Below are 20,403 nucleotides of genomic sequence, written 5' to 3'. Positions count from 1 at the left end.
GGACCTTGTATGTACAAAAAAGCATTATTAATACACCAATATTACTACTTCCAGAATAAATATACACAACTGTGAATTGAACATTAAACGTTAAAACCATCCAACAGTATCTCAACCAGTAACGTTATTACAGTTTGTGATTTTTTTAATTTTTTTTTTTTTTTTGGGGGGGGGGGGGGAGGGGGTCATCCAAAAGATTCTATCATGATAATATTCATTCATTTATTTAAAATCGACTGGGAAATTTTGAGAAAATTATTCTAGACTTCTTGAAAAGATATTCATTCCAAGTCAAGTTTTGTTACAGGCTATCTTCTATTTAAATACTGTCACAAGGGCTGAAAGTACACAGTATAATATAGTACATGAACTTAAGTTTTGATAATTTTTTTCACTATGGAATGTAATCCAAGACAATTTCATAAATCATTGTTTCCATATTAATTGTTACTAACACCATTTTTTTGCAGAGAATCATAAGAAATAACAAGCAGCCTATTATAGTACTGTAAATTTCACTGATTTTTACTACAATTTTGAAACCTATTTTTCTCTCACATCAAGTATACACAACACTTATCTTCAATACTCTCATTCCTAAATTATTGGAAAACAGAAAACACATCATACTCTGAAAACATTGTTTTGATAGAAAGATGAAATTTCAAGGCTGTGAGAAGTAAATCTTCAAAGTAATGGCAATACTTTTCAGTACATATAATACTTAGTACTGTAATTATTTACAAAGCTAATCACTTCATTACTTTACACTCAACTCACAATGTGTAATCCAAATCTTTTAAAGCCCCACTGCACTACTCAAAGCTACTTGCGCCCTCTATGTAGCAAGCAATGTCTCATCGGTGCATGTTGGTCCCCCATGATCCCCTTTTTCTTATGTTAATTGAGGGCTGTTTTGATGAGATAACCACCTGTCAGTGACCTTACAGGGAGGTCTAATACCCCCTGGCCAAACTAGTACAGATGGGCTTTAAATCTACAGGGTTGATACCATGTCAGCAGATAAGCATATAAATATATCCTATGTCTCTTTCACTGCCGCTGACCTCTAACACTTGCCTCTGGAGTAAATTGTCATATGGTCTACACCTGTTTGGTCAACTTTCAGTTGGTCTAATATGTTACACAGCGCATCTAAATCTCTTTTGACTACCATCCACAAGGACTAATGGAGTAGATAACACAATGAGTGGCCCAACTGGTCATTAGACCTAATGATTAAACAGTAAATCAACTGGGTACATACAAGATATAATAAGAAGAACTGGGTATAAGATAAAGTGGCTGTAGACCATATAACACTACTGTCCATGCTACACCCCATCTTCACTTAACCCATAGTCTATCAAATTCTTTCATTCCAAGAGACTGAATACAGGGACCATCTATCTCCCGAAGGCAATTGGTTAACAGTCGCCCTTGGCATTTATTTATCATCTAGCACTACCCCCTCTCTTGACGAGGCTCAACAGTTTGGAGGAATGGTGCGAAACTGCGCCGGCGCTGTTGCATTCAATCACATCAGCCTAACTGAACAGTAAACGAACTGGGTATATAGGCGAAATGGTATTAGACAAACTGGATATAAGACACAGTGGCATCCCTAGTCAAAATGGGCTCTGGAAAAATATATTTTTTTCCTATTTTTCACTATTTATTTCCTATTTTTATGTGAATGTACCCTATTTAAACACTATTTTTTTATTAAAAATAGATTAAAAATAGCATATGACAGCCTATTTTTTTTCTATTTCTAGGAATTGGTGGTTTGATAACTATTTTTTACCTATTTCTTCCTATTTTTTTACTATGTTTTTGGACTTGGATTTTTTTCTGCCATTTTCTTCCTATTTTTTACCTATTTCTTACTATTTTTTCCCTATTCTTTTCGACTTAGTTTTTTTGTCACCAGATTTTGTCCTATTTTTTCACTATGTTTCTGGACTTTGATTTTTTCACCCATTTTCTTCCTATTTTTTTTACTATGTTTTGGGACTTAGATTTTTTCTGCCATTTTCTTCCTATTTTTAACCTATTTTTTCCCTATTCTTTTCGACTTAGATTTTTTGTCACCAGATTTCGTCCTATATTTTCACTTTGTTTCTGGACTTTGCCCTTTTTCACCCATTTTCTTCCTATTTGGCTATGTTTTGTACTTAGATTTTTCTCTGCCATTTTCTTCCTATTTTTTTACTATGTTTTTGGACTTAAATTTTTCTCTGCCATTTTCTTCCTATTTTTTTACTATGTTTCTGGACTTTGATTTTTCTTACTCATTTTCTTTCTATTTTTTTACTATGTTTTTGTACTTAGATTTTTCTCTGCCATTTTCTTCCTATTTTTTTACTATGTTTTTGGACTTATATTTTCTCTGCCATTTTCTTCCTATTTTTTATGTTTTTGGACTTGGATTTTTCTCTGCCATTTTCTTCCTATTTTTTTACTATGTTTTTGGACTTAGATTTTCTTACTCATTTTCTTCCTATTTTTTTACTATGTTTTTGGACTTAGATTTTCTTACTCATATTCTTCCTATTTTTTTACTATGTTTCTGGACTTTGATTTTCTTACTCATTTTCTTCCTATTTTTTTTTACTATGTTTCTGGACTTATATTTTTCTCTGCCATTTTCTTCCTATTTTTTTACTATGTTTTTGGACTTATATTTTTCTCTGCCATTTTCTTCCTATTTTTTTACTATGTTTTTGGACTTAGATTTTTCTCTGCCATTTTCTTCCTATTTTTTTACTATGTTTTTGGACTTCAATTTTCTCACCCATTTTCTTCCTATTTTTTTAGGGTTAGGGACTTAATTTTTTTATCACCATTTTTTCCCTATATTTTGTTTACTATGTTCACAGACTTAATGGATTTTGTCACCTTTTTGCTTTTAATATAGGCCGATATTTGATTTTTAAGGTTGTTGAAACTTTTTTACACTTTATAAATATATATTTGTACAATTCAAAACATATTTCACAATATAACTATAATGTTAACAAAAATTGCGATATTTCGTCTTTTAAAATGAAAAAAATAAATAAATTCAAAGAAGATTTGGACAAATTACTGGCCCTCCTTAGAACTCAACTCTTCCTTTAAGGGAGCATAATTATTTCGTAGGCCTGTGAACATTTTAAGGGAGCATAAATATATCGTATAGGCCTGTGAACATTTAATCAAGAATTAAGAATGTTTTAATTTTATCTTTAAATGAACTGACTATCGATTTTGAATATTTCAAGTAAAAAAAGTATGTAATTAGCAAAAGAATTAGCTTACTACTATAGTGTTATAGTGACTAGAACTTATCCAATTGGATGTAATTGTAACAATTTTCCCCATAATAAATACAAAGGTGAAAGGGTACTCTTCAAAAATGTTGAATCATAATGAAAAACACAACTAAATGTGTGCTGCCATCTAGTGGTAGAAAGCGAATAGGCCAACCGGTAGTTTATTTTCAAATTCAAATCTTCACTCAGACTCTGTGATGATCAGCTCAACGGCGCATATTTCAATCATTACTTTGCCATTTCGCCAGACTTGTCTTCCTGTAAAACCCACAGTATGGGTAATAAGGGGTAGATTTACACCAGGAAAGGACAATTTCAAGAGTAATTCCAGGGCAAGAATTGAAAGAACAAAATGAAAGGATCGAATTTATTACCAAGATTAGGCCTACAGTCCCACACTAGCACTCTTGTGTTGGAGAAATACGATCAACTTGCTTTGCACTAGTCTACATGCACTGGACTGCTACTGCTAGCTGCTGGAGCTACTTTAAAGATCTTCATTTTGAAGGTGAGTAATAAAATTACACACAATTCAATACGAAATTGAGTTTGCTTTCTGTACAATTAAATTAGGAAATTGGTTAAGTAAATCTTGATTTTGTAAATTTATTTGGTTCATGAAAAAATCCAAACCATCATCAAACTGATCACAGTTGACGAAGATCGTAGATTATATTCCCTAGTAGTATGTCTACATAATTTACATAGTCACCTATATATCTGTGTTTACGTAAGGCTTTTCATTGGAAGTGAACAATCAAACATGACGAATCTCATTAAAGAATGGAATTAGCGTATTATAGTAGGTCTACTCATTCACAAATATATTTGAGCAAATTAACGCAGTGCAGTGTAGGCTAGATTCCGCCACATGCGCGTGCTGGCTGCATGGTAGTTGGTAAGACATGTGAACGCATGTGGATATATAGCATCTCCATTGAACACATGGCACAGGATCTGCACTCGTTTTGAATGAATTGCAATTCTTTACACTTTTTACAGCCAGGTAGAAATTTCATAAGCCAATAAATCATCCTAAATCATACGTGCAAGATTTTCTTGCATATTTTTAACAGAAATTGAATGGCAAAGTTGATTCTTAGAAGCCGTACATTTGTATGTCACATACACTGTATATATTATGTGTGTTATGATTTTTTTTCCATCACAATCCCGCATTCAATTGGCTGTGCAGATCCTGCATGCACATGTAGGTGTATTGCATCATGCATGACCATATAGTTGCAAAGTATAGCTCATCATTCAATCATCATAATTCATACATGTAAGTAGTCAAGCATCTATCATGTCATGAATTTGTGAAGGATGCAAGTAACTGTAGTTCTTACATGAATTTCATTTGTACAGTGTACATTCCACGTTCAACTCTTAAATTTTCCTAGATTTGATTTGAAAGCATAATAGAATACTACAACCTGCTTATTTTTTTTTTACTTATTATTTTTTCTTCTTCAGGGTATCTTAGCTTCGGCTGCTGGAAAGTCATCAACTTGGACTGTGTGGCACTGGCACCCTTGTCTTCTAGAGTACATGTACATACAGTCTTAATTTGTTAGACTGAACTGTCCAACACACATCTAGGAAATGCAAGACATGGGTGAAAGTATTAGAATCATACATGGTTAATGACTTATTGTTCATCTGTAATTAATGGAAAGCATTTCAAAATGATGCCAATAATGCCGTCCAACAAACATTCAGCAAGTACTTCCAGGTTGCCTCGCCCTGCCACAATCAAACATGTGTTCGCGGTCGGAATGAATCTGAGACATAAATCTTCAATACACAGCTTAATTTTTATGCCTCCGTTACGAAGTAGCCGGAGGCATTATGTTTTCGGGTTGTCCGTCCGTCCGTACGTCCGTACGTACGTACGTACGTACGTACGTCTGTACGTACGTACGTCCCGTTCTCGTGATCGCGTTATCTGAAGAACTGGTTGATGGATTCCTGCCAAACTTTGGTCATGTATGTATCTTGTAGAGCCGATGAACTGATTAGATTTTGGGGTTACGAGGTCAAAGGTCAAAGGTCACAGGGCTCATTATGTATGCAAAACGAGCTCGTGATCGCGTTATCTGAAGAACTGGTTGATGGATTCCTGCCAAACTTTGGTCATGTATGTATCTTGTAGAGCCGATGAACTGATTAGATTTTGGGGTCACGAGGTCAAAGGTCAAAGGTCACAGGGCTCATTATGTATGCAAAACGAGCTCGTGATCGCATTATCTGAAGAACCGATTGATGGATTGCTGCCAAACTTAGGTCATGTATGTTACTTGCAAAGCCAAAAAACTGATTAGATTTTGAGGTCACGAGGTCAAAGGTCAAAGGCCACAGGGCTCATTATGTATGCAAAACGAGCTTGTGATCGCGTTATCTGAAGAACCGATTGATGGATTGCTGCCAAACTTAGGTCATGTATGTTACTTGCAGAGCCGATGAACTGATTAGATGTAGGGGTCACAAGGTCAAAGTTCAAAGATCACAGGGCACATTATGTATGCAAAAACAGCTCGTGATCGTGTTATCTCAAGAACCGATTGATGGATTCCTGCCAACTTAGGTCATGTATGTTTCTTGCAGAGCCAATGAACTGAGTAGATTCTTGGTTCATAAGGTCAAAGGTCATGGGCTCATTATGTATGCAAAAATAGCTTGTAATCACAATATTCTGAAAACCTGTTAATGGATTACAATTGAACTTGAATCTGAAAAATTTCTTCTGTTTTGGTTTGTAAAATTGCTCTATGACGGAGGCATCATTTTCGACTGCGCGCAGTCGAAGTTCCATCTAGTTACCAAGGCAATCTTAACAAACACAAATTGAATTACCTATATACATGTATTGATGTATATATATATATATATATTCTATATCTGCGTATGAATATTTTTGTATAACTTTGTTTCACTATACTCTTTGCCTTGTCAGCTCACGTGTACTATGTAGTTGATGCCAGTATTATGTAACACTTTATAGATGTGTATTCATGTAACAGTAATAAAGCTTTGTCTTAGTATTCATTTAAAGTTTTAAAGACATCTGAAGACTATTCATGTTTGACATCCTTATGACACTTGACAGATAGACCAAGTTGCCAGTGCTATTAACACTTTTTACATTGTTATAGATGTGAACTATACCTTTGCCTTCACATGTTTTCATTTATAGACATTTTTAAAGATTTTGTTTAGACTGTTGAAACTTGCCAGATAGCCTTGCTACTGGTATCATGTAACACTTTATAGTCATGTATAAGCTGTTCAATACTGGTTCACATCCTGTATATATGCTAGTATTTTATTAGCCAAAAATGTGAAAATTCATTTTTTTTTTTTAAATTCTAATATCTTACATTCAGATTAGATTTACATTATAATAGTTTCGTTTACACAACTAATACATATATATATATATGTGAACCCAATATCTGCAATTTTTACCAGTGATTATATAGGGAACAATTTAATGAAGAAGAAAAAGATATATTTTTTTTCTTTCTTGCGTTTATGTTTACAAAGACCTAGTACTACCTTTGCGTAATATTTGTATCATTTATAAGACGGGTATATGCCAATCGGTTTGCCAAAGATACATAATATTTACCGGCCGTTCTTACCTCTAAATCCAAAATTTTCTATATGAAATGCTGCTCAAGTTTTGTAAGTGTGACTTTTGTAAATATGTTTTAATAGTTTGTGGACTGTTTGTTTAGTATTCTCATTCACCATATGGGTGTACATTGCATGTGATATTTTATGTAATAAAGTGTTCTAACGTTTCAAACTGAAATAAAAATGTGTTTGCATTTTATTTATCTTGTACATCTGGCAGCAGAAAAAAAGGATAGAAATATTTTAGTGTATTTATTTTCCCCCTATTTTATTCCTATTTTAGTTTTTACTCGGGTAATATGTGGACGGGGATTCGACTAATCCAATTATTTTGTACATGTGCGCATGACATGCACCTACATGCATATATTGTACAACAAGGTGCTACAAAGTAGAACTTGACAGAGATTTAATTGCTACCAAACAATTATACAGTACACCAATCATTCAATTAATATTCCATTTTTTTTAAAATAGATTTTAAATATATTTGGTTTGTAAAAAAAAATATGTTAGAAATATATTTCAGAAAAAAATATGTCTGAAATATATTTATAAACTATTTTTATTTCAACGCTATTTAAGTCTCCTATTTTTTTCCTATTTTTGTTCCAAAACTATGCTGTTTGAAATAGCTTTTTGGGGTATTTTTAGGGGACGAGAAAAATAGGGAAAAAATATATTTCAAAACTATTTGTGGCTTTATTTTTTTCCTATTTTTTGTTCCAAAACTATAGCAATTAAATAGCTTTTTTGGGGGATGAGAAAAATAGGAAAAAAATATATTTCAAAACTATTTGTGGCTTTATTTTTTTCCTATTTTTAGGGGACGAGAAAAATAGGAAAAAAATATATTTCAAAACTATTTGTGGCTTTATTTTTTTCCTATTTTTTGTTCCAAAACTATAGCAATTAAATAGCTTTTTTGGGGATGAGAAAAATAGGAAAAAAATATATTTTTGCATTTATTTTTCCCCTATTTTTTTTCTATTTTTTTCCTATTTATTTTTTACTAGGGATTAGCCCAAATGACACAACTGCTCCAACATTTTCCATTCAACAGTCACCCTTGGCATTTATTTATCATCTAGCACTACCCCCTCGCTTGAGGAGGCTGAGGAGTTTGGAGGAATGGTGCGAGATGGCGCCAGCACTGTTGCGCTCACTCCTGGCAGAAGAGGGCAGGCTTCCTGGCGTGGTGATCCCCGAGGAGCGGATACTGTCGACGAGGGTCATAAGCTTCTCTGGAGCCTTGGCCTTGAGTAGGGCCTGCATGGTTGGAAGGACAGCATGGAAAGAATTATTTGTAAAATGGATCAAATATACTTTTCAAATTCATCCAGTCTTACTAAATACTTTCAAATACGATAAATGCTTGTGTGTTTCTTGCATGATCACAACATTGCAATGCGCTGTAAAAACTCAGCTGAACTGGTTTGTCAGAGTTTAAAGTTGCCTATCAAAATATATTCTGATTCATGGCTCCATATCATATATTCCTAAAAATCCTTAATTGGCCAATTTGAACATCACTCAATTATTTCACTTTGATATAAAAGATGAATAATAAAACTGATTTCTACTGATACTAAAAAGCAACATGTACATCTACATAGTCTTAGTGTCGCATCCTGCTAAAACAACAGTTTTATAAATAAAGAATGATTCGCTTTTCAAACTCTATCTTCTCTGGTCGGAGTGTCTTTGAAAAAAAACAGCACACCAACCCCTTTCCTGACTTACCTGTCTGAGAGGGGCATGTCTGGCATGCGTCCTGAGGGCCACGAGGGCTACCTCCTGCACGCTGAGCTGGTTGTCATGGTGAGCCGATTCAAGGAGACTCTCCGCGACCTTGCACTTGAGGAGCTGGGAGCACAGCTTGGCCGAATGTCGGGCAAGGTTCCCAAGAGCTCCTGTTATGTACAAAAAACAAGATGAAGTTTTTGTTGAACCTTTCGCAAAGACAAAGATCAACTGTAAGTTGGACTTCTATGGCAGGCCATTCATGCCACTGTTTTCTCTCACAGTTTACTGGCACCGGTCTCTCAAGGGACGTACAAATCATGATTTTTTTGATAATTAATTATTGAACGGGAAAATATTATCTACAGATCATAATGGTGTGAGCAAACAGTGGCATGAATGGCCTGCCATAGTTAAGTCCAACTTAAAGTCGATCTTAGTAATCCCCTAGGATACAAAGTGCTTTTGCTAGTATGTGAATGAATAAGTTACATGGCAAACTCTATGATTCTTCCCCCCCCCCCCCACCCCCAAGGCTGTTTGGACTGACCAAGGCTCAGTCTCATAAAACTTCTTATCTATAACAAATGCTGGAATTCTATGACAAAATTACTCTCAGCCAATCAAATGCAATGATTTCAGTAGCTTATAACAATCATTGTATCTCGAACAATCAGTACTGCCGAGTCCTCCTTTGTACCCTTTTCATCTTCAGTTGTTGGCTACAAATTATCATCCAAATAACATCAGGCCTACATATTAGTGAAACCTGTATATAAAGACGACTCAAGGGAGACAAGAACAGCAGTCTTTATAGGAAGGTCGTCTTATGTACATTTTTCTTGAGTACAGGTTTCGACGAGAAGGGAAACCAAAAGGTGTGGTCTTTATAGACAGGTGTTTTCTAAAGCAGGTTTCACTGTATTATCCTCTTCTACTTGAGTTATTTCACAATATCAGATACAATTACAAGTATTATGATCACATCAATGTAGAACATTCAACTTTACAGTAAGCATAGTACATTTCAGGATGAAAAAATAAAAAATAAACACAAAGAAGAGAACAAAAAGAAACAAAGAAAGGCAACCTGAAAAAAGAGAAGAACGAACTCACATACAAAGGTAGAATGTCATGTGCCTGGGCGAAGATTGCAAACACAAATTTCTCAACTCTTTAAGATTGGTTGCTAAACTAATTACCTATCACTGTGAACAATGTATGATGTAAGCACTGAAATGTGTTGCGTTGATATTGTGAATGATTGACCGTAATTTGGAATTTTCCTTTCTTGAAATATACATGTAAATACTTTTGTCCATACGTCCATTTGCACCCCTTCTGTTTGGCACATGAGAAGATTCAAGAATTTTAAAACAATATTTGCATGTTCTACTGACCTGCAGCATTGGTTCTAATCCTAGTAACAGGATCTGATAGGAGTTGGACCAGGACTGGGATGACAGGGGCCAGCTTGTCATAGAGATCTCCGCTGTGATAGGCAGCATTTCCAATAGCATATGATGATGACTGCATAGAGGGAAATGCAAGAAAGTATATTAGTTGGTTGACCGGCTTGGAAAAATAACCGTCTCCGAAATCAATCATGACTCACTGATTTCATTTAATTTATTTTGTTCAGTTCTCAATACAAATAAGATCAGTATACATTAAAAAATACATGAAGAAATATGATATTATTTTAAACAGAACTGACCAGGGCCCCAAGATATTAAAGCAAAGCTTGATGCCTTGTACAAACAGACTCACTGATTGTTCAGTTTGACCATTCATGAGCTCACTTTCTTCATTTGAAGATTCCTTTTCAATGCCAACAGTGAACTCATTTATTCATCTATCAATTGTCCTGTGTTTACCTATTTTCTTTTGTAATTCATGTTCATGAGTGTATCAACTTTTCTCAACATCATTCATTTTTTTCCATTATTGTTTATCTCTGCTTGAAATCAAAGACTTTATATTATTCTGAAAAGTTTCTTGACAAGACTGTCTGGTTATTACTACCAATCTCTCCATCTCTTTATCTATCTATCTATCTATCTATCTATCTATCCACCCATCCATCCATCCATCTTACCCGTCTGATATCAGCATCATCGCTAGAGAGCTCAGCAATGAGGTGCGCTAGAAGGTCATCATTTTTTCTAAGGACCGCGTAGAAGGCTGGAGAGTGTCTCATCATATTGCCCATTAAACCACAAGCTCTGGATTTCACCGTCTGGTTCTTACTGGTCAGCAACCCATTCAATGCTTGATAGGATCCAGCTGTCAAGAGGGAATGATTAATGGAAAAAAAAACGACTTATGACGTCTCAAGAAAAGAAAATTCAATAACCTCTGTTCTATTAACACATTTCATCTTTCTGATGTCATTATGAGCATGAAATGTCATTTTGTGTACAGGAGTAATGTTCTTGTAACTGAACTTGACGGGAGTTTAACTTTGTTCCCCTTTTGTTTCGATTTTTTAAATAGCTAAAAGAGGGAATGAAAGAGTACATGTTAACTGACAAACTGTTTAATAAATACAACCCTGGATGAAAAGGGAACTGTAATTTGTTGATAATATAGCCCTACCATTTCACTATCAGAATAAACAAATATAAAACTTTGATTTACCCGACCTCCCCCCCTCCCCCCTCCCCCAACCATCAGGTAACCACTTCATGGACACCGACGCTTCCTTGACAATTTAAAGGGTGTAGCCTGGTTCCTGCTACTGAGGGGCGATTACATCATGGGAGGAGGGGGAGGGGAACAGTCTTTATAGGTTGATGTGATACCATAGAAAATGGCAAATGAAAGCAATTATGGCCGAGTGGGATTGGATCATCATTTTGTTTTCATGCTTTCTCTCTCTCTCTCTCTCTCTTTCTTTAACCTTTGCTACTTCATGTATTAAATGAAAGGCACTTGTGTCATTAGGGGGCACTGATATAACAAGTGAATAAAATGCCAAAGAATATGACTGCTGAAAGAGGAGAGAATCTTACTTCAGTCTTTATTTTCCACACTTCCCTTTCAATCTCTCTTTCTCTCTCTCTCTCTACCCCCCCCCCCCCCCCCCCTCCCACTCCAAATGATCAACAGGGAACCAGCCCCAACCCCACTCGGTTTCACCGCTGACTGCTCCGGCGCACACCTTTATCTCCTGACAGGATGGCTTTGAGCAGCATGAGATGATGTGCCCCACTGCGAGCGAGATGGCTGCAGATAGAGAGCATGTCACAACGGACCTCCGTCGGAGCATCACTGGACAGCAGACTGCTCAGGTAGCTCTCAGCCTGGAAATAATGGTAAGGAAGCATGCAAATTGTCAACAATCATTATTTAAACAATGGCAGCACACCATCTTGGCAGTATTCGTAATTCAGGGTTAGATTATCTATGTTTATCAATGTACTTGCAATGTTTGATACAGTAGACTACTAAGGAAGCTCTCAGCATAGAAATACATGGTCAAGAAATCATGCAAATTGGCAACAATGATACTTTAAAAAATGGCAGCACACCTGACTAGCAGTATTGCTACCAATGGGTCAGATTAAAAATGATATCAACATACTGGTACTTGCAATGTTTGACACCGACTATTTCGGCTATTTACCATGCATGCATATATATATATATATATATATATATCAATCAATCAACCAATAAATCAATGCTTACCTTAAATTTGGTGACACATTCACAGAATTGGGTAAGGAAAGCCTCCTCACTTAGAACAAGTCTTGAAAGAACTCCTATATGGAAACAGAATAAATTACCTAGTGTTAGTAGTGACTGGGAGAACGTGTAGGAAAGTAAACGAGATAAAGGTTTCAGCATGATTATAGAACATCCATACAAAATATGGATTAAATCATCAAATTGGCAACACAAAGTCCAATCCAATGTTGTTCCTCATGCCAGAAATTTGGGGGTTGTCTTTGACCAGCACATCACCTTGAAAGAACATATAAAAACTGTTTGCAAATCAGCAATGGCAGGAATCAGGTGCATAAGTAAAATCAGATGTTTCCTCTCGAAGCAAGGTGCACTCACTCTGGTGCATGCATTTGTGACAAGCAGATTAGACTCCTGTAACAGCTTGTTGTTTGGACTTCCCGCAATTGACATTCACCGGATCCAGATGATACAGAACATTGCAGCGAGACTGGTCACTCGCACTCCACACCAACAAAGTATAACTAGTACTCTTAACCCTTACTGTACTGGGCTATTTTGAGCACCCACTGACTGGGGGGGGGGGGGGGGGCCTGGGAGGCCCCCCCCCCCTATGATCTCGGCCGTCGATTGTCCGATGAACACGAAAATTTGCATGTTTGTATATATCTACGTAAGGAACAAGATGGTATAATTAGTTTTTTCTGAATATGCAAATTTTTGTCGTTAGCCTAATTAATTATGCAAAATGCGCTAATTTTATGCGTTTTACAGAAAACGTGTCAAACTCCACTTTTTGAATGTGATAACTCATTATTCATATGAAACTTCTTTTTTAACACAAAAAGGTTATTTTAATGTAATTAATAATGATAATTTATGCAAATTTTGATGCGATTTTTATTTTATTTATCTTTTTTTTATGACATGCGCATACTAATTGTTATGTAACGCCTTACAGGTGCATCCGATTTCGACGAAAATGGTATCAAAATGTGCGTAAGACTTGAGGGAAAAAAGTCATGATACGACAATTCAAAATTCCAAGCGGTTGCGGCGCAATCTCTGAAAATGTCAAGGGGGGGGGGGGCCTCCCAGGCCCCCCCCCCCCCAGTACAGTAAGGGTTAAGAAACTACACTGGCTTCCTGTAGATATGCGCATCATATTCAAACTCTTATTAATTACATTTAAAGCACAACATAGTTCTTCTCCTTCATACCTGACTGATTTGCTCAAACAATACCACCCATCCCGAACCCTCCGTTCAAGCAATCAAGCATTACTTTGTGTACCAAAAACCAATACTATATTCTATGGGGGCAGATCATTTGCAGTAGCTGGACCAAACCTTTGGAACAATCTCCCCAATTTCATACGACAGGCACCCACTTCTGCAACATTCAAATCTTCACTAAAAACGCACCTCTTTGGCCTTAATTAATTAGTTTAAGCTATCCTTACTTACGTTCTTTGTTTTGTTTTGACCAAGTTAGCTATCTCTTTATTATGTTATTTACTATGTTAAGTTAGTCATTTTAGTGGTATAAGATTTGTATATTTCTCTGTGTTGATTCATTTTATGTGATAATATATATGCTTGTACAGCGCAAAGAGAAACTTATGTTTATTTTGCGCTATATAAATATTGTATTATTATTATTATTATTATCTCCTGATCATAATTTTTAGCAAGGAGATTTTCAACTCACCCATGGGGACCTCGGTCATTTCCAGAGGGACGTATTTCTGGCAGGCAGAGACCAGCTTCTCAACCAGGAGACACTGCCTGAAGCTGGACAAGATGGCCGACATCATCATCTCGTGGGTGTCGAGGGCAAACGGGAAACACAGCAGCTGACACACATGGAGGACAATGTCCAGGACTAGCTCGGAGAGATTCTGCTCTTTGCTTTCACTGTGGAAACAAAATGTAACTAAACTTCAGGGGGGCGTTTCACAAAACTTGTCATTAGAGACATACCACAGTTTCTGTTATAAGCTACTGAAATCCTTGCTTCTGATTGGTTGTCAGTAGATTTGTCACTGATTTTTAACATTTATCATTGAAAAAATGCATTGTGAAACCAGCCCCAGTTCAATTCAATTCTGGGCAATGAGAGCTAATGATCTAAGATGGAATGAGAGAAGGAATGTACAGTGAAACCTGTATATAAAGACCACTCAAGGGAAACATGAAAAGTGGTCTTTATAGACAGGAGGACTTTATGAACAGGTTTCTTTTAGTACATTTTTCAATGAGAAACCATATTTGAGGGAAACAAAAAATGTGCTCTTTATAGACAGGTGGTCGCTCAAGCAGGTTTGAGTGTAGTAGGCTTTACGTGCTACGTATTAAACAACTATACAAATAAATATACAGTGGATGTGAAGAAAATAGGGGAATAAGGAAATTTATATAAAAAGGATTTCTGATGTGTTAAGGTAACATACAGGCAAGTGAATGCAAGGAAATAAAGTAAGAAAGATTTTGGTATTCAAATAAAGATGGTATGTGGGAAATGTCCACATGGAGGCATGTCCAATTTATCTAAATACTAGAATCTTGTTTTTCATTTTACCTTTCTTTGTCAAATGTATGTATCCATCATTTTGTACAATTGCTTATAGTGTTTTATGCTTTTAGTAAAATGGAGACAAATTTGAGAAAAGTGTGGGAAATCTACTAGGAGTTGAGAGGAGAAATAATGGGATGAAATTTTTAAAAAATAGATGAAGTACACTGGAAGCTGGAAGAAAATTTGAGTCATATCACGAGGATGAAAGGGAGAATGAGCTAGAAGTACAATGGTTCTTTTTATACCACAATAAATAAATAAATAAAAGTAGGTAGGAAAAAGATAAACGTGGGCTCTTACCTTGATGCTAAGATGGCAAGAAACTCATGTGAAAGCAGAGAACTTAGAGTCAACATCACCATTCCATTAGCATTGCAGAATGGAGGCACACAGTGGTATGGTTCCTGATAGGAACAAATAAGAAAAGGAAAGATACATTAAATAAACATTTATGATATGTACTGTAATTAACGGTGTATTAACCGCACGTTTTTGCTGCCGAAAAAAATTCAAAGTCGGGGGTGCGGTTTATACATGGTACACCAAAAAAAAATGCCCCTCCACCTGGCGCTATGCCTGGCAATGTCTCCCAGCTCAGTAATCGGTGTGTTGACTCACCACTCGGAAACTAGAACAACACTTAAATTTGTCTGTCATCTAGGTTTGAAAGTAATCTTTCTGATAGATTTCAATATGTAGTTTATAATAATAATTCCTCCAATTTTTCGTCTATTACATGGCATACCACAAGGTTCTATCCTAGGTCCTCTGCTGTTTTTTAAGTTTTTTTTTTTTTTTTTTTTTTTAGGCCGAAAAAGAGGGGTGCGGTTAATACACGAGTGCGGTTTATAAATCGTTAATTACGGTATTTTAATGTTTGTAAACATAACAGCTTTTCATATTTGATTATCATCATCATCATCATCATTATCATAATCTTTCATCATGATTAACATAATCAGTATCATCATCATTATCATAATCATCATCATCATCATCATAATCATTATCATCATCATTATCATCATCATTATCATCATCATCATTATCACCATCATCATTATCATCATTATCATAATCATCATCATCATCATCATTATCATCATCATCATCATGATTATCATCATCATCATCATCACTATCACTATCATAATCATTATCATCCTCCTCCTCACCATCATCAATATCATCATTATCATTACCATCATCATCTTCCTCCTCCTCATCATCATCACCACTATCATCTTTATACTGCTCCCCATCATCATCATCATTATCATCATCACACACCACCACTACCCCTACCACTATCATAACCACAACTGACCTTGGTGAATATAATCAGGATGACTTGCAATGATGCGGCCAGGCCAGAGGGAGAGACCAAATTCCATTCAGGGTTACAGATGACCTCTATGACCTGTTCGTCATCGTCATCGCCTTCATCATCCTCATCATCTTTAGGAAGGGCTGGGTTTTGGGGTATCTCCTGGACACCAAGTGTCTGCATCAACCTTCAGTCAAGAAAACATTAACAATCTTAGCTATGTCTTTGTACGTTATTTTTCTTTAATGGGACCTTAGACCAATCTCTATCCTATACATGAGCTTGTAAATATTTGTAAACTAGATGGAACTTTGACTGCGCGCAGTCGAAAATGATGCCTCCGTCATATAATAGAGCAATTTTACAAACCAAAACAGAAGAAAATTTTTCAAATTCAAGTTCAATTGTAATCCATTAACAGGTTCTAAGAATATCGTGATTACAAGAAATTTCTCATATATGACCCTTTGATCTTTGACCTCATGACCCTAAAATCTACTCAGTTCATTGGCTCTGCAAGATGTCCTGAGTTAAATAGTAATCCATCTGTCAGTTCTAATGAGAATGCGTTCACAAGCTATTTTTGCATACATAATGAGCCCATGACCTTTGACCTTATGAACCAAGAATCTACTCAGTCCATTGGTTCTGCAAGATACATATTAAATGATCTAAGTTTGGCAGGAATCCATCAATCTGTTCTAATGATAATACGATCACAAGCTGTTTTTGCATACATTATGTGCGCTGTGACCTTTGACCTCGTGACCCCAAAATCTAATCAGTTCATCGGCTCTGCAAGTAACATACATGACCAAAGTTTGGCAGGAATCCATCAATCGGTTCTTGAGATAACGCGATCACGAGCTGTTTTTGCATACATAATGAGCGCTGTGACCTTTGACCTCGTGACCCCAAAATCTAATCAGTTCATCGGCTCCGCAAGATACATACATGACCAAAGTTTGGCAGGAATCCATCAATCGGTTTTTCAGATAAAGCGATCACAAGAACGGGACGTATGTACATACGGACGGACAACCCGAAAACATAATGCCTCCGGCTACTTCGTAACGGAGGCATAATAAACTGTATTATAATGTAAATAGCACTTGAATGGACGTAAATTGCGGTTAACACACACAAACGCACATAGTTTGCAAGTAAATTCAGTCAATTGAAGGAGGCAGACTAAATCATCAGAAGAAGAAGGAGAAGAAGAAGAAAATAGCAGACTCAGAGCGTCTCCAGGTTCCGACGAAGGATGAGTGGAAGGAACCAAGAAGAAGAAAGGTCAAGATAGCAAAATTGACATCGACGTGTCAACAACGCAAAAACTGGTTAAAACACACACACACATCAAGCTCAGAGGATTTAGGGACTCCTTGATTTGCACGTCGACAAAGTGGACTGCTATGCGTGTGAAGTCCTTTTGAGGCACTTTTACGTCCTTTTAAGGCATTGCCAGTACGTGCCTTAAAATAAAAGGACGCCACCCGTAGCAGTCCACTATGTCGCCGTGCAAATCTAAAAGTCCCTATTGATGGATGACCTACCTGTGCCATATGAGTTCCCAGACACCCATCTCTATGAGGTAACGACTGACCATGGTTTGGTCTATGCTCAGAAACTGACACAGTAGGAGGAGAAGACCATCCAGGATCCCGTAGTCAAATGGACATCTTACACAGATCTGCAAAATGTAAACAAAACAGAATAAAGTAGAAGGCTGCGATAGATTACACGTTCAAACGGGCACTGGACATCGGCCTATGACAGATTCCTCTGTTCAGAGCCAGAAGGGCTTTAACTCTTTGTTAAAGCCTATCTGCACTAGTTTGGCCAGGAGAGATTAGACCTCCCTGCGTGGTCACTGGCAGGAGGATATCTCCTCATATCAGCTATCAATTAACCTAGTAGAAAGGGGACCATGGGGGATCAGCTGGTACCGCTTAGGCATTGTTGGCTATATAGAGGGCGCAAATAGCTACAAGTAGTGCAGTCCCGCTTAAAATACAGGAGTTAATGCCCTTTTGGCTCCAAACAGTCAAATTGAGACAGTAAAGAATACAAAAGGCAATGTAAAAATAGACATCATAAACTATAAATTGTAAATGAGACAGAAACGAATACTGAATGCTACCTTGGATCCCATAGCTAAATTGGTATCATACAATAGTCTATTATCGGAAAATGAGGCAGAATCAAATACAAAGACAGTCTTTCATTTTCATAGCTGAATGAGCATCTGAGTGTTTCAAAGAACTATAAATGGTGCATGAAAAAAATTGACCCACTGGTTAAATGTGTATTGTACACTGATCAATTACGGGAAATGAGACAAGAGTTGAATCCCGGCCCCCCCACTCAGTGTTATTTAGGGTACGCATATGCGTGTTCCAACCGACCCCCCCTTTTCAGCAAAAGTCCGGTGTGTAAAGTCAATACGGCTCGACCTTTTTCTTTTGTATACGAGCCTTTTTCCGCACCCCCCCTTTTCAGCAAAAGTCCGGTGTGTAAAGTCAATACGGCTCGACCTTTTTCTTTTGTTACGAAAAGGACATTTTGGCAACACGCATGCGGTCATTTTGAAACCTGAGTGGGGGGGCCGGGAGTTGAATACAGCAGGCAACCTTAAAGGTCCACTGCACTACTTGTAGCTACTTGCGCCCTCTCTATATTAAACAATGCCTAATCGGTGACCATTGGTCCCCCATGATCGTCTTTTTCTTATGTTAACTGAGAGCTGAGTTGACGAGATAATACCTGTCCAGTGACCTTGCAGGGCGGTCTAATCCCTCCTGTAAACTAGTCCTGATAAGCTTTAAGATCCTATATAAAATGGTATTGAACACTGGCCAACAAATTGTAAAAGACAGAATGTATGTAGAAATGTATCCTAGATCAGATAGATATGTCATACATGAGTATCATACAATGGGTTTTAACTCTGCACTGTTGCATGAAACTTACCACTGATGCTAGCTTTACCATCGATATTAACTACCAGGGCAACATCACTCAACAGCCAATCAAGTAAAGGTTTCCATGGAAGCTAGAATTAACGGCAAAGTCACCATCAATGCTAAGTTTTATGCAGGTACATATACAGGAACTGGGACAAAACAGCTTGGAACTAATGAGATCTTTCAGTAATAAAAGTTTTAAATGTACATTTCAGTTGTTACTTTTTACTTTTAAAAAAAATTTAAAAAAATTGAGAGTTAAAGCCAGAAAAGAGCCTAGCGCATTGAAGAGAAAAAGAATGAAAACTCAACAAAAATAGATTAGAAGATTGTGGTAGAGTGATGGAAAACAGCGAAAGTAACACAGATAGGAATTAGACGAAAGATTGATGTCTTCTTACCTGCTCTAAGTCATTAAATGCTGATTGGACGGCATCTAATAGATCTGGCGTGGGCATCTGTATTGCTACTCCATGATGTAATAGCTGACTGACTAATAAGGCTGCTGCAGTCTTTAAAAAAGAAGATATGAGCAATAAACCTCTTGTAATAAAATGCATATTTTTGTTAATACATATAAAGTATAGGCCAAACATACATGTACATTACAGAACCATACCATCAATCCTGCCTTTATTCAAATCGGTGCGCATGAGCATCACATACACATTCTTTGAAATAATGATCTAAAGACAATTTTCGAAACCGGGTAAGGTTTAAGACAAAGCAAACTTGCACATCACAATCAATGAAAGTGCAAGGCCTGTATAAGAAAACACCAATGATTATTTGTTTATTTCTCTTTTTCTATTTTACTTTTCATATATTTCAATTCTCTCTTTCCCTCTTGATTCTACTGTAATATTTGATTGATGTCTTTTAATCAATAAAAACAGAATTAAAACTAGATGGAATTTTGACTGCGCGCAGTCGAAAATGATGCCTCCGCCATAGAGCAATTTAAACAAGTTTGGAGTTTAAATCTCCAGTGGTTCTTGAGATATCATGATAACAATCTCAATGTATGGAATTTCATAAGTTGACCTCTGTGACCCTTGACCTTTGACCTACGTGCTCCAAAATCTAATCAGATTGTCTTCCTATGGTGATACACACTATCATTAAGTTTGAAGTTTAAATCTCC

At 36.5% G+C, this 20,403-nt stretch overlaps 1 protein-coding gene and 1 long non-coding RNA gene across 2 annotated transcripts; one reads left to right on the top strand and one right to left on the bottom strand.

Annotated features, from left to right (window-relative positions):
• Positions 1-909: 909 nt before the first annotated feature.
• Positions 910-19,790, bottom strand: LOC100892877 (serine/threonine-protein kinase 36). Its single transcript, XM_030991919.1, has 12 exons — positions 19,661-19,790; positions 17,850-17,986; positions 16,294-16,480; positions 15,267-15,370; positions 14,100-14,305; positions 12,393-12,466; positions 11,863-12,004; positions 10,798-10,985; positions 10,100-10,229; positions 8,700-8,869; positions 7,977-8,225; positions 910-1,622 (listed from the first exon to the last, which is right to left on the bottom strand). The coding sequence occupies exons 1-11, from the start codon at positions 19,715-19,717 to the stop codon at positions 8,040-8,042; spliced, it is 1,581 nt and encodes a 526-aa protein (XP_030847779.1). The 5' UTR covers positions 19,718-19,790; the 3' UTR covers positions 910-1,622; positions 7,977-8,039.
• Positions 3,428-5,054, top strand: LOC115926722. The gene is made up of 2 exons (XR_004065236.1): positions 3,428-3,825; positions 4,794-5,054. It is a non-coding gene; the product is annotated as an uncharacterized LOC115926722 (long non-coding RNA).
• Positions 19,791-20,403: the final 613 nt, after the last annotated feature.

Source organism: Strongylocentrotus purpuratus, unplaced genomic scaffold (assembly GCF_000002235.5).
Source record: "Strongylocentrotus purpuratus isolate Spur 01 unplaced genomic scaffold, Spur_5.0 spur5_scaffold_2, whole genome shotgun sequence".
NCBI lineage: Eukaryota > Metazoa > Echinodermata > Echinoidea > Camarodonta > Strongylocentrotidae > Strongylocentrotus > Strongylocentrotus purpuratus.
Note: the sequence above shows the minus strand (reverse complement) of the source record. Positions and strands in the feature narration are given on the sequence as shown.

Bases quoted from the DNA above. Each gene is read 5' to 3' on its own strand.
- LOC100892877 (XM_030991919.1), bottom strand. From the start codon at position 19,717: ATGCCCACGCCAGATCTATTAGATGCCGTCCAATCAGCATTTAATGAC. The intron at 14,306-15,266 runs GTAAGAGCCCAC...TTGTTTCCACAG, and splicing joins CTTGCCATCTTAGCATCAAG to TGAAAGCAAAGAGCAGAATC. The intron at 12,467-14,099 runs GTGAGTTGAAAA...GTTTCCATATAG, and splicing joins AATGACCGAGGTCCCCATGG to GAGTTCTTTCAAGACTTGTT.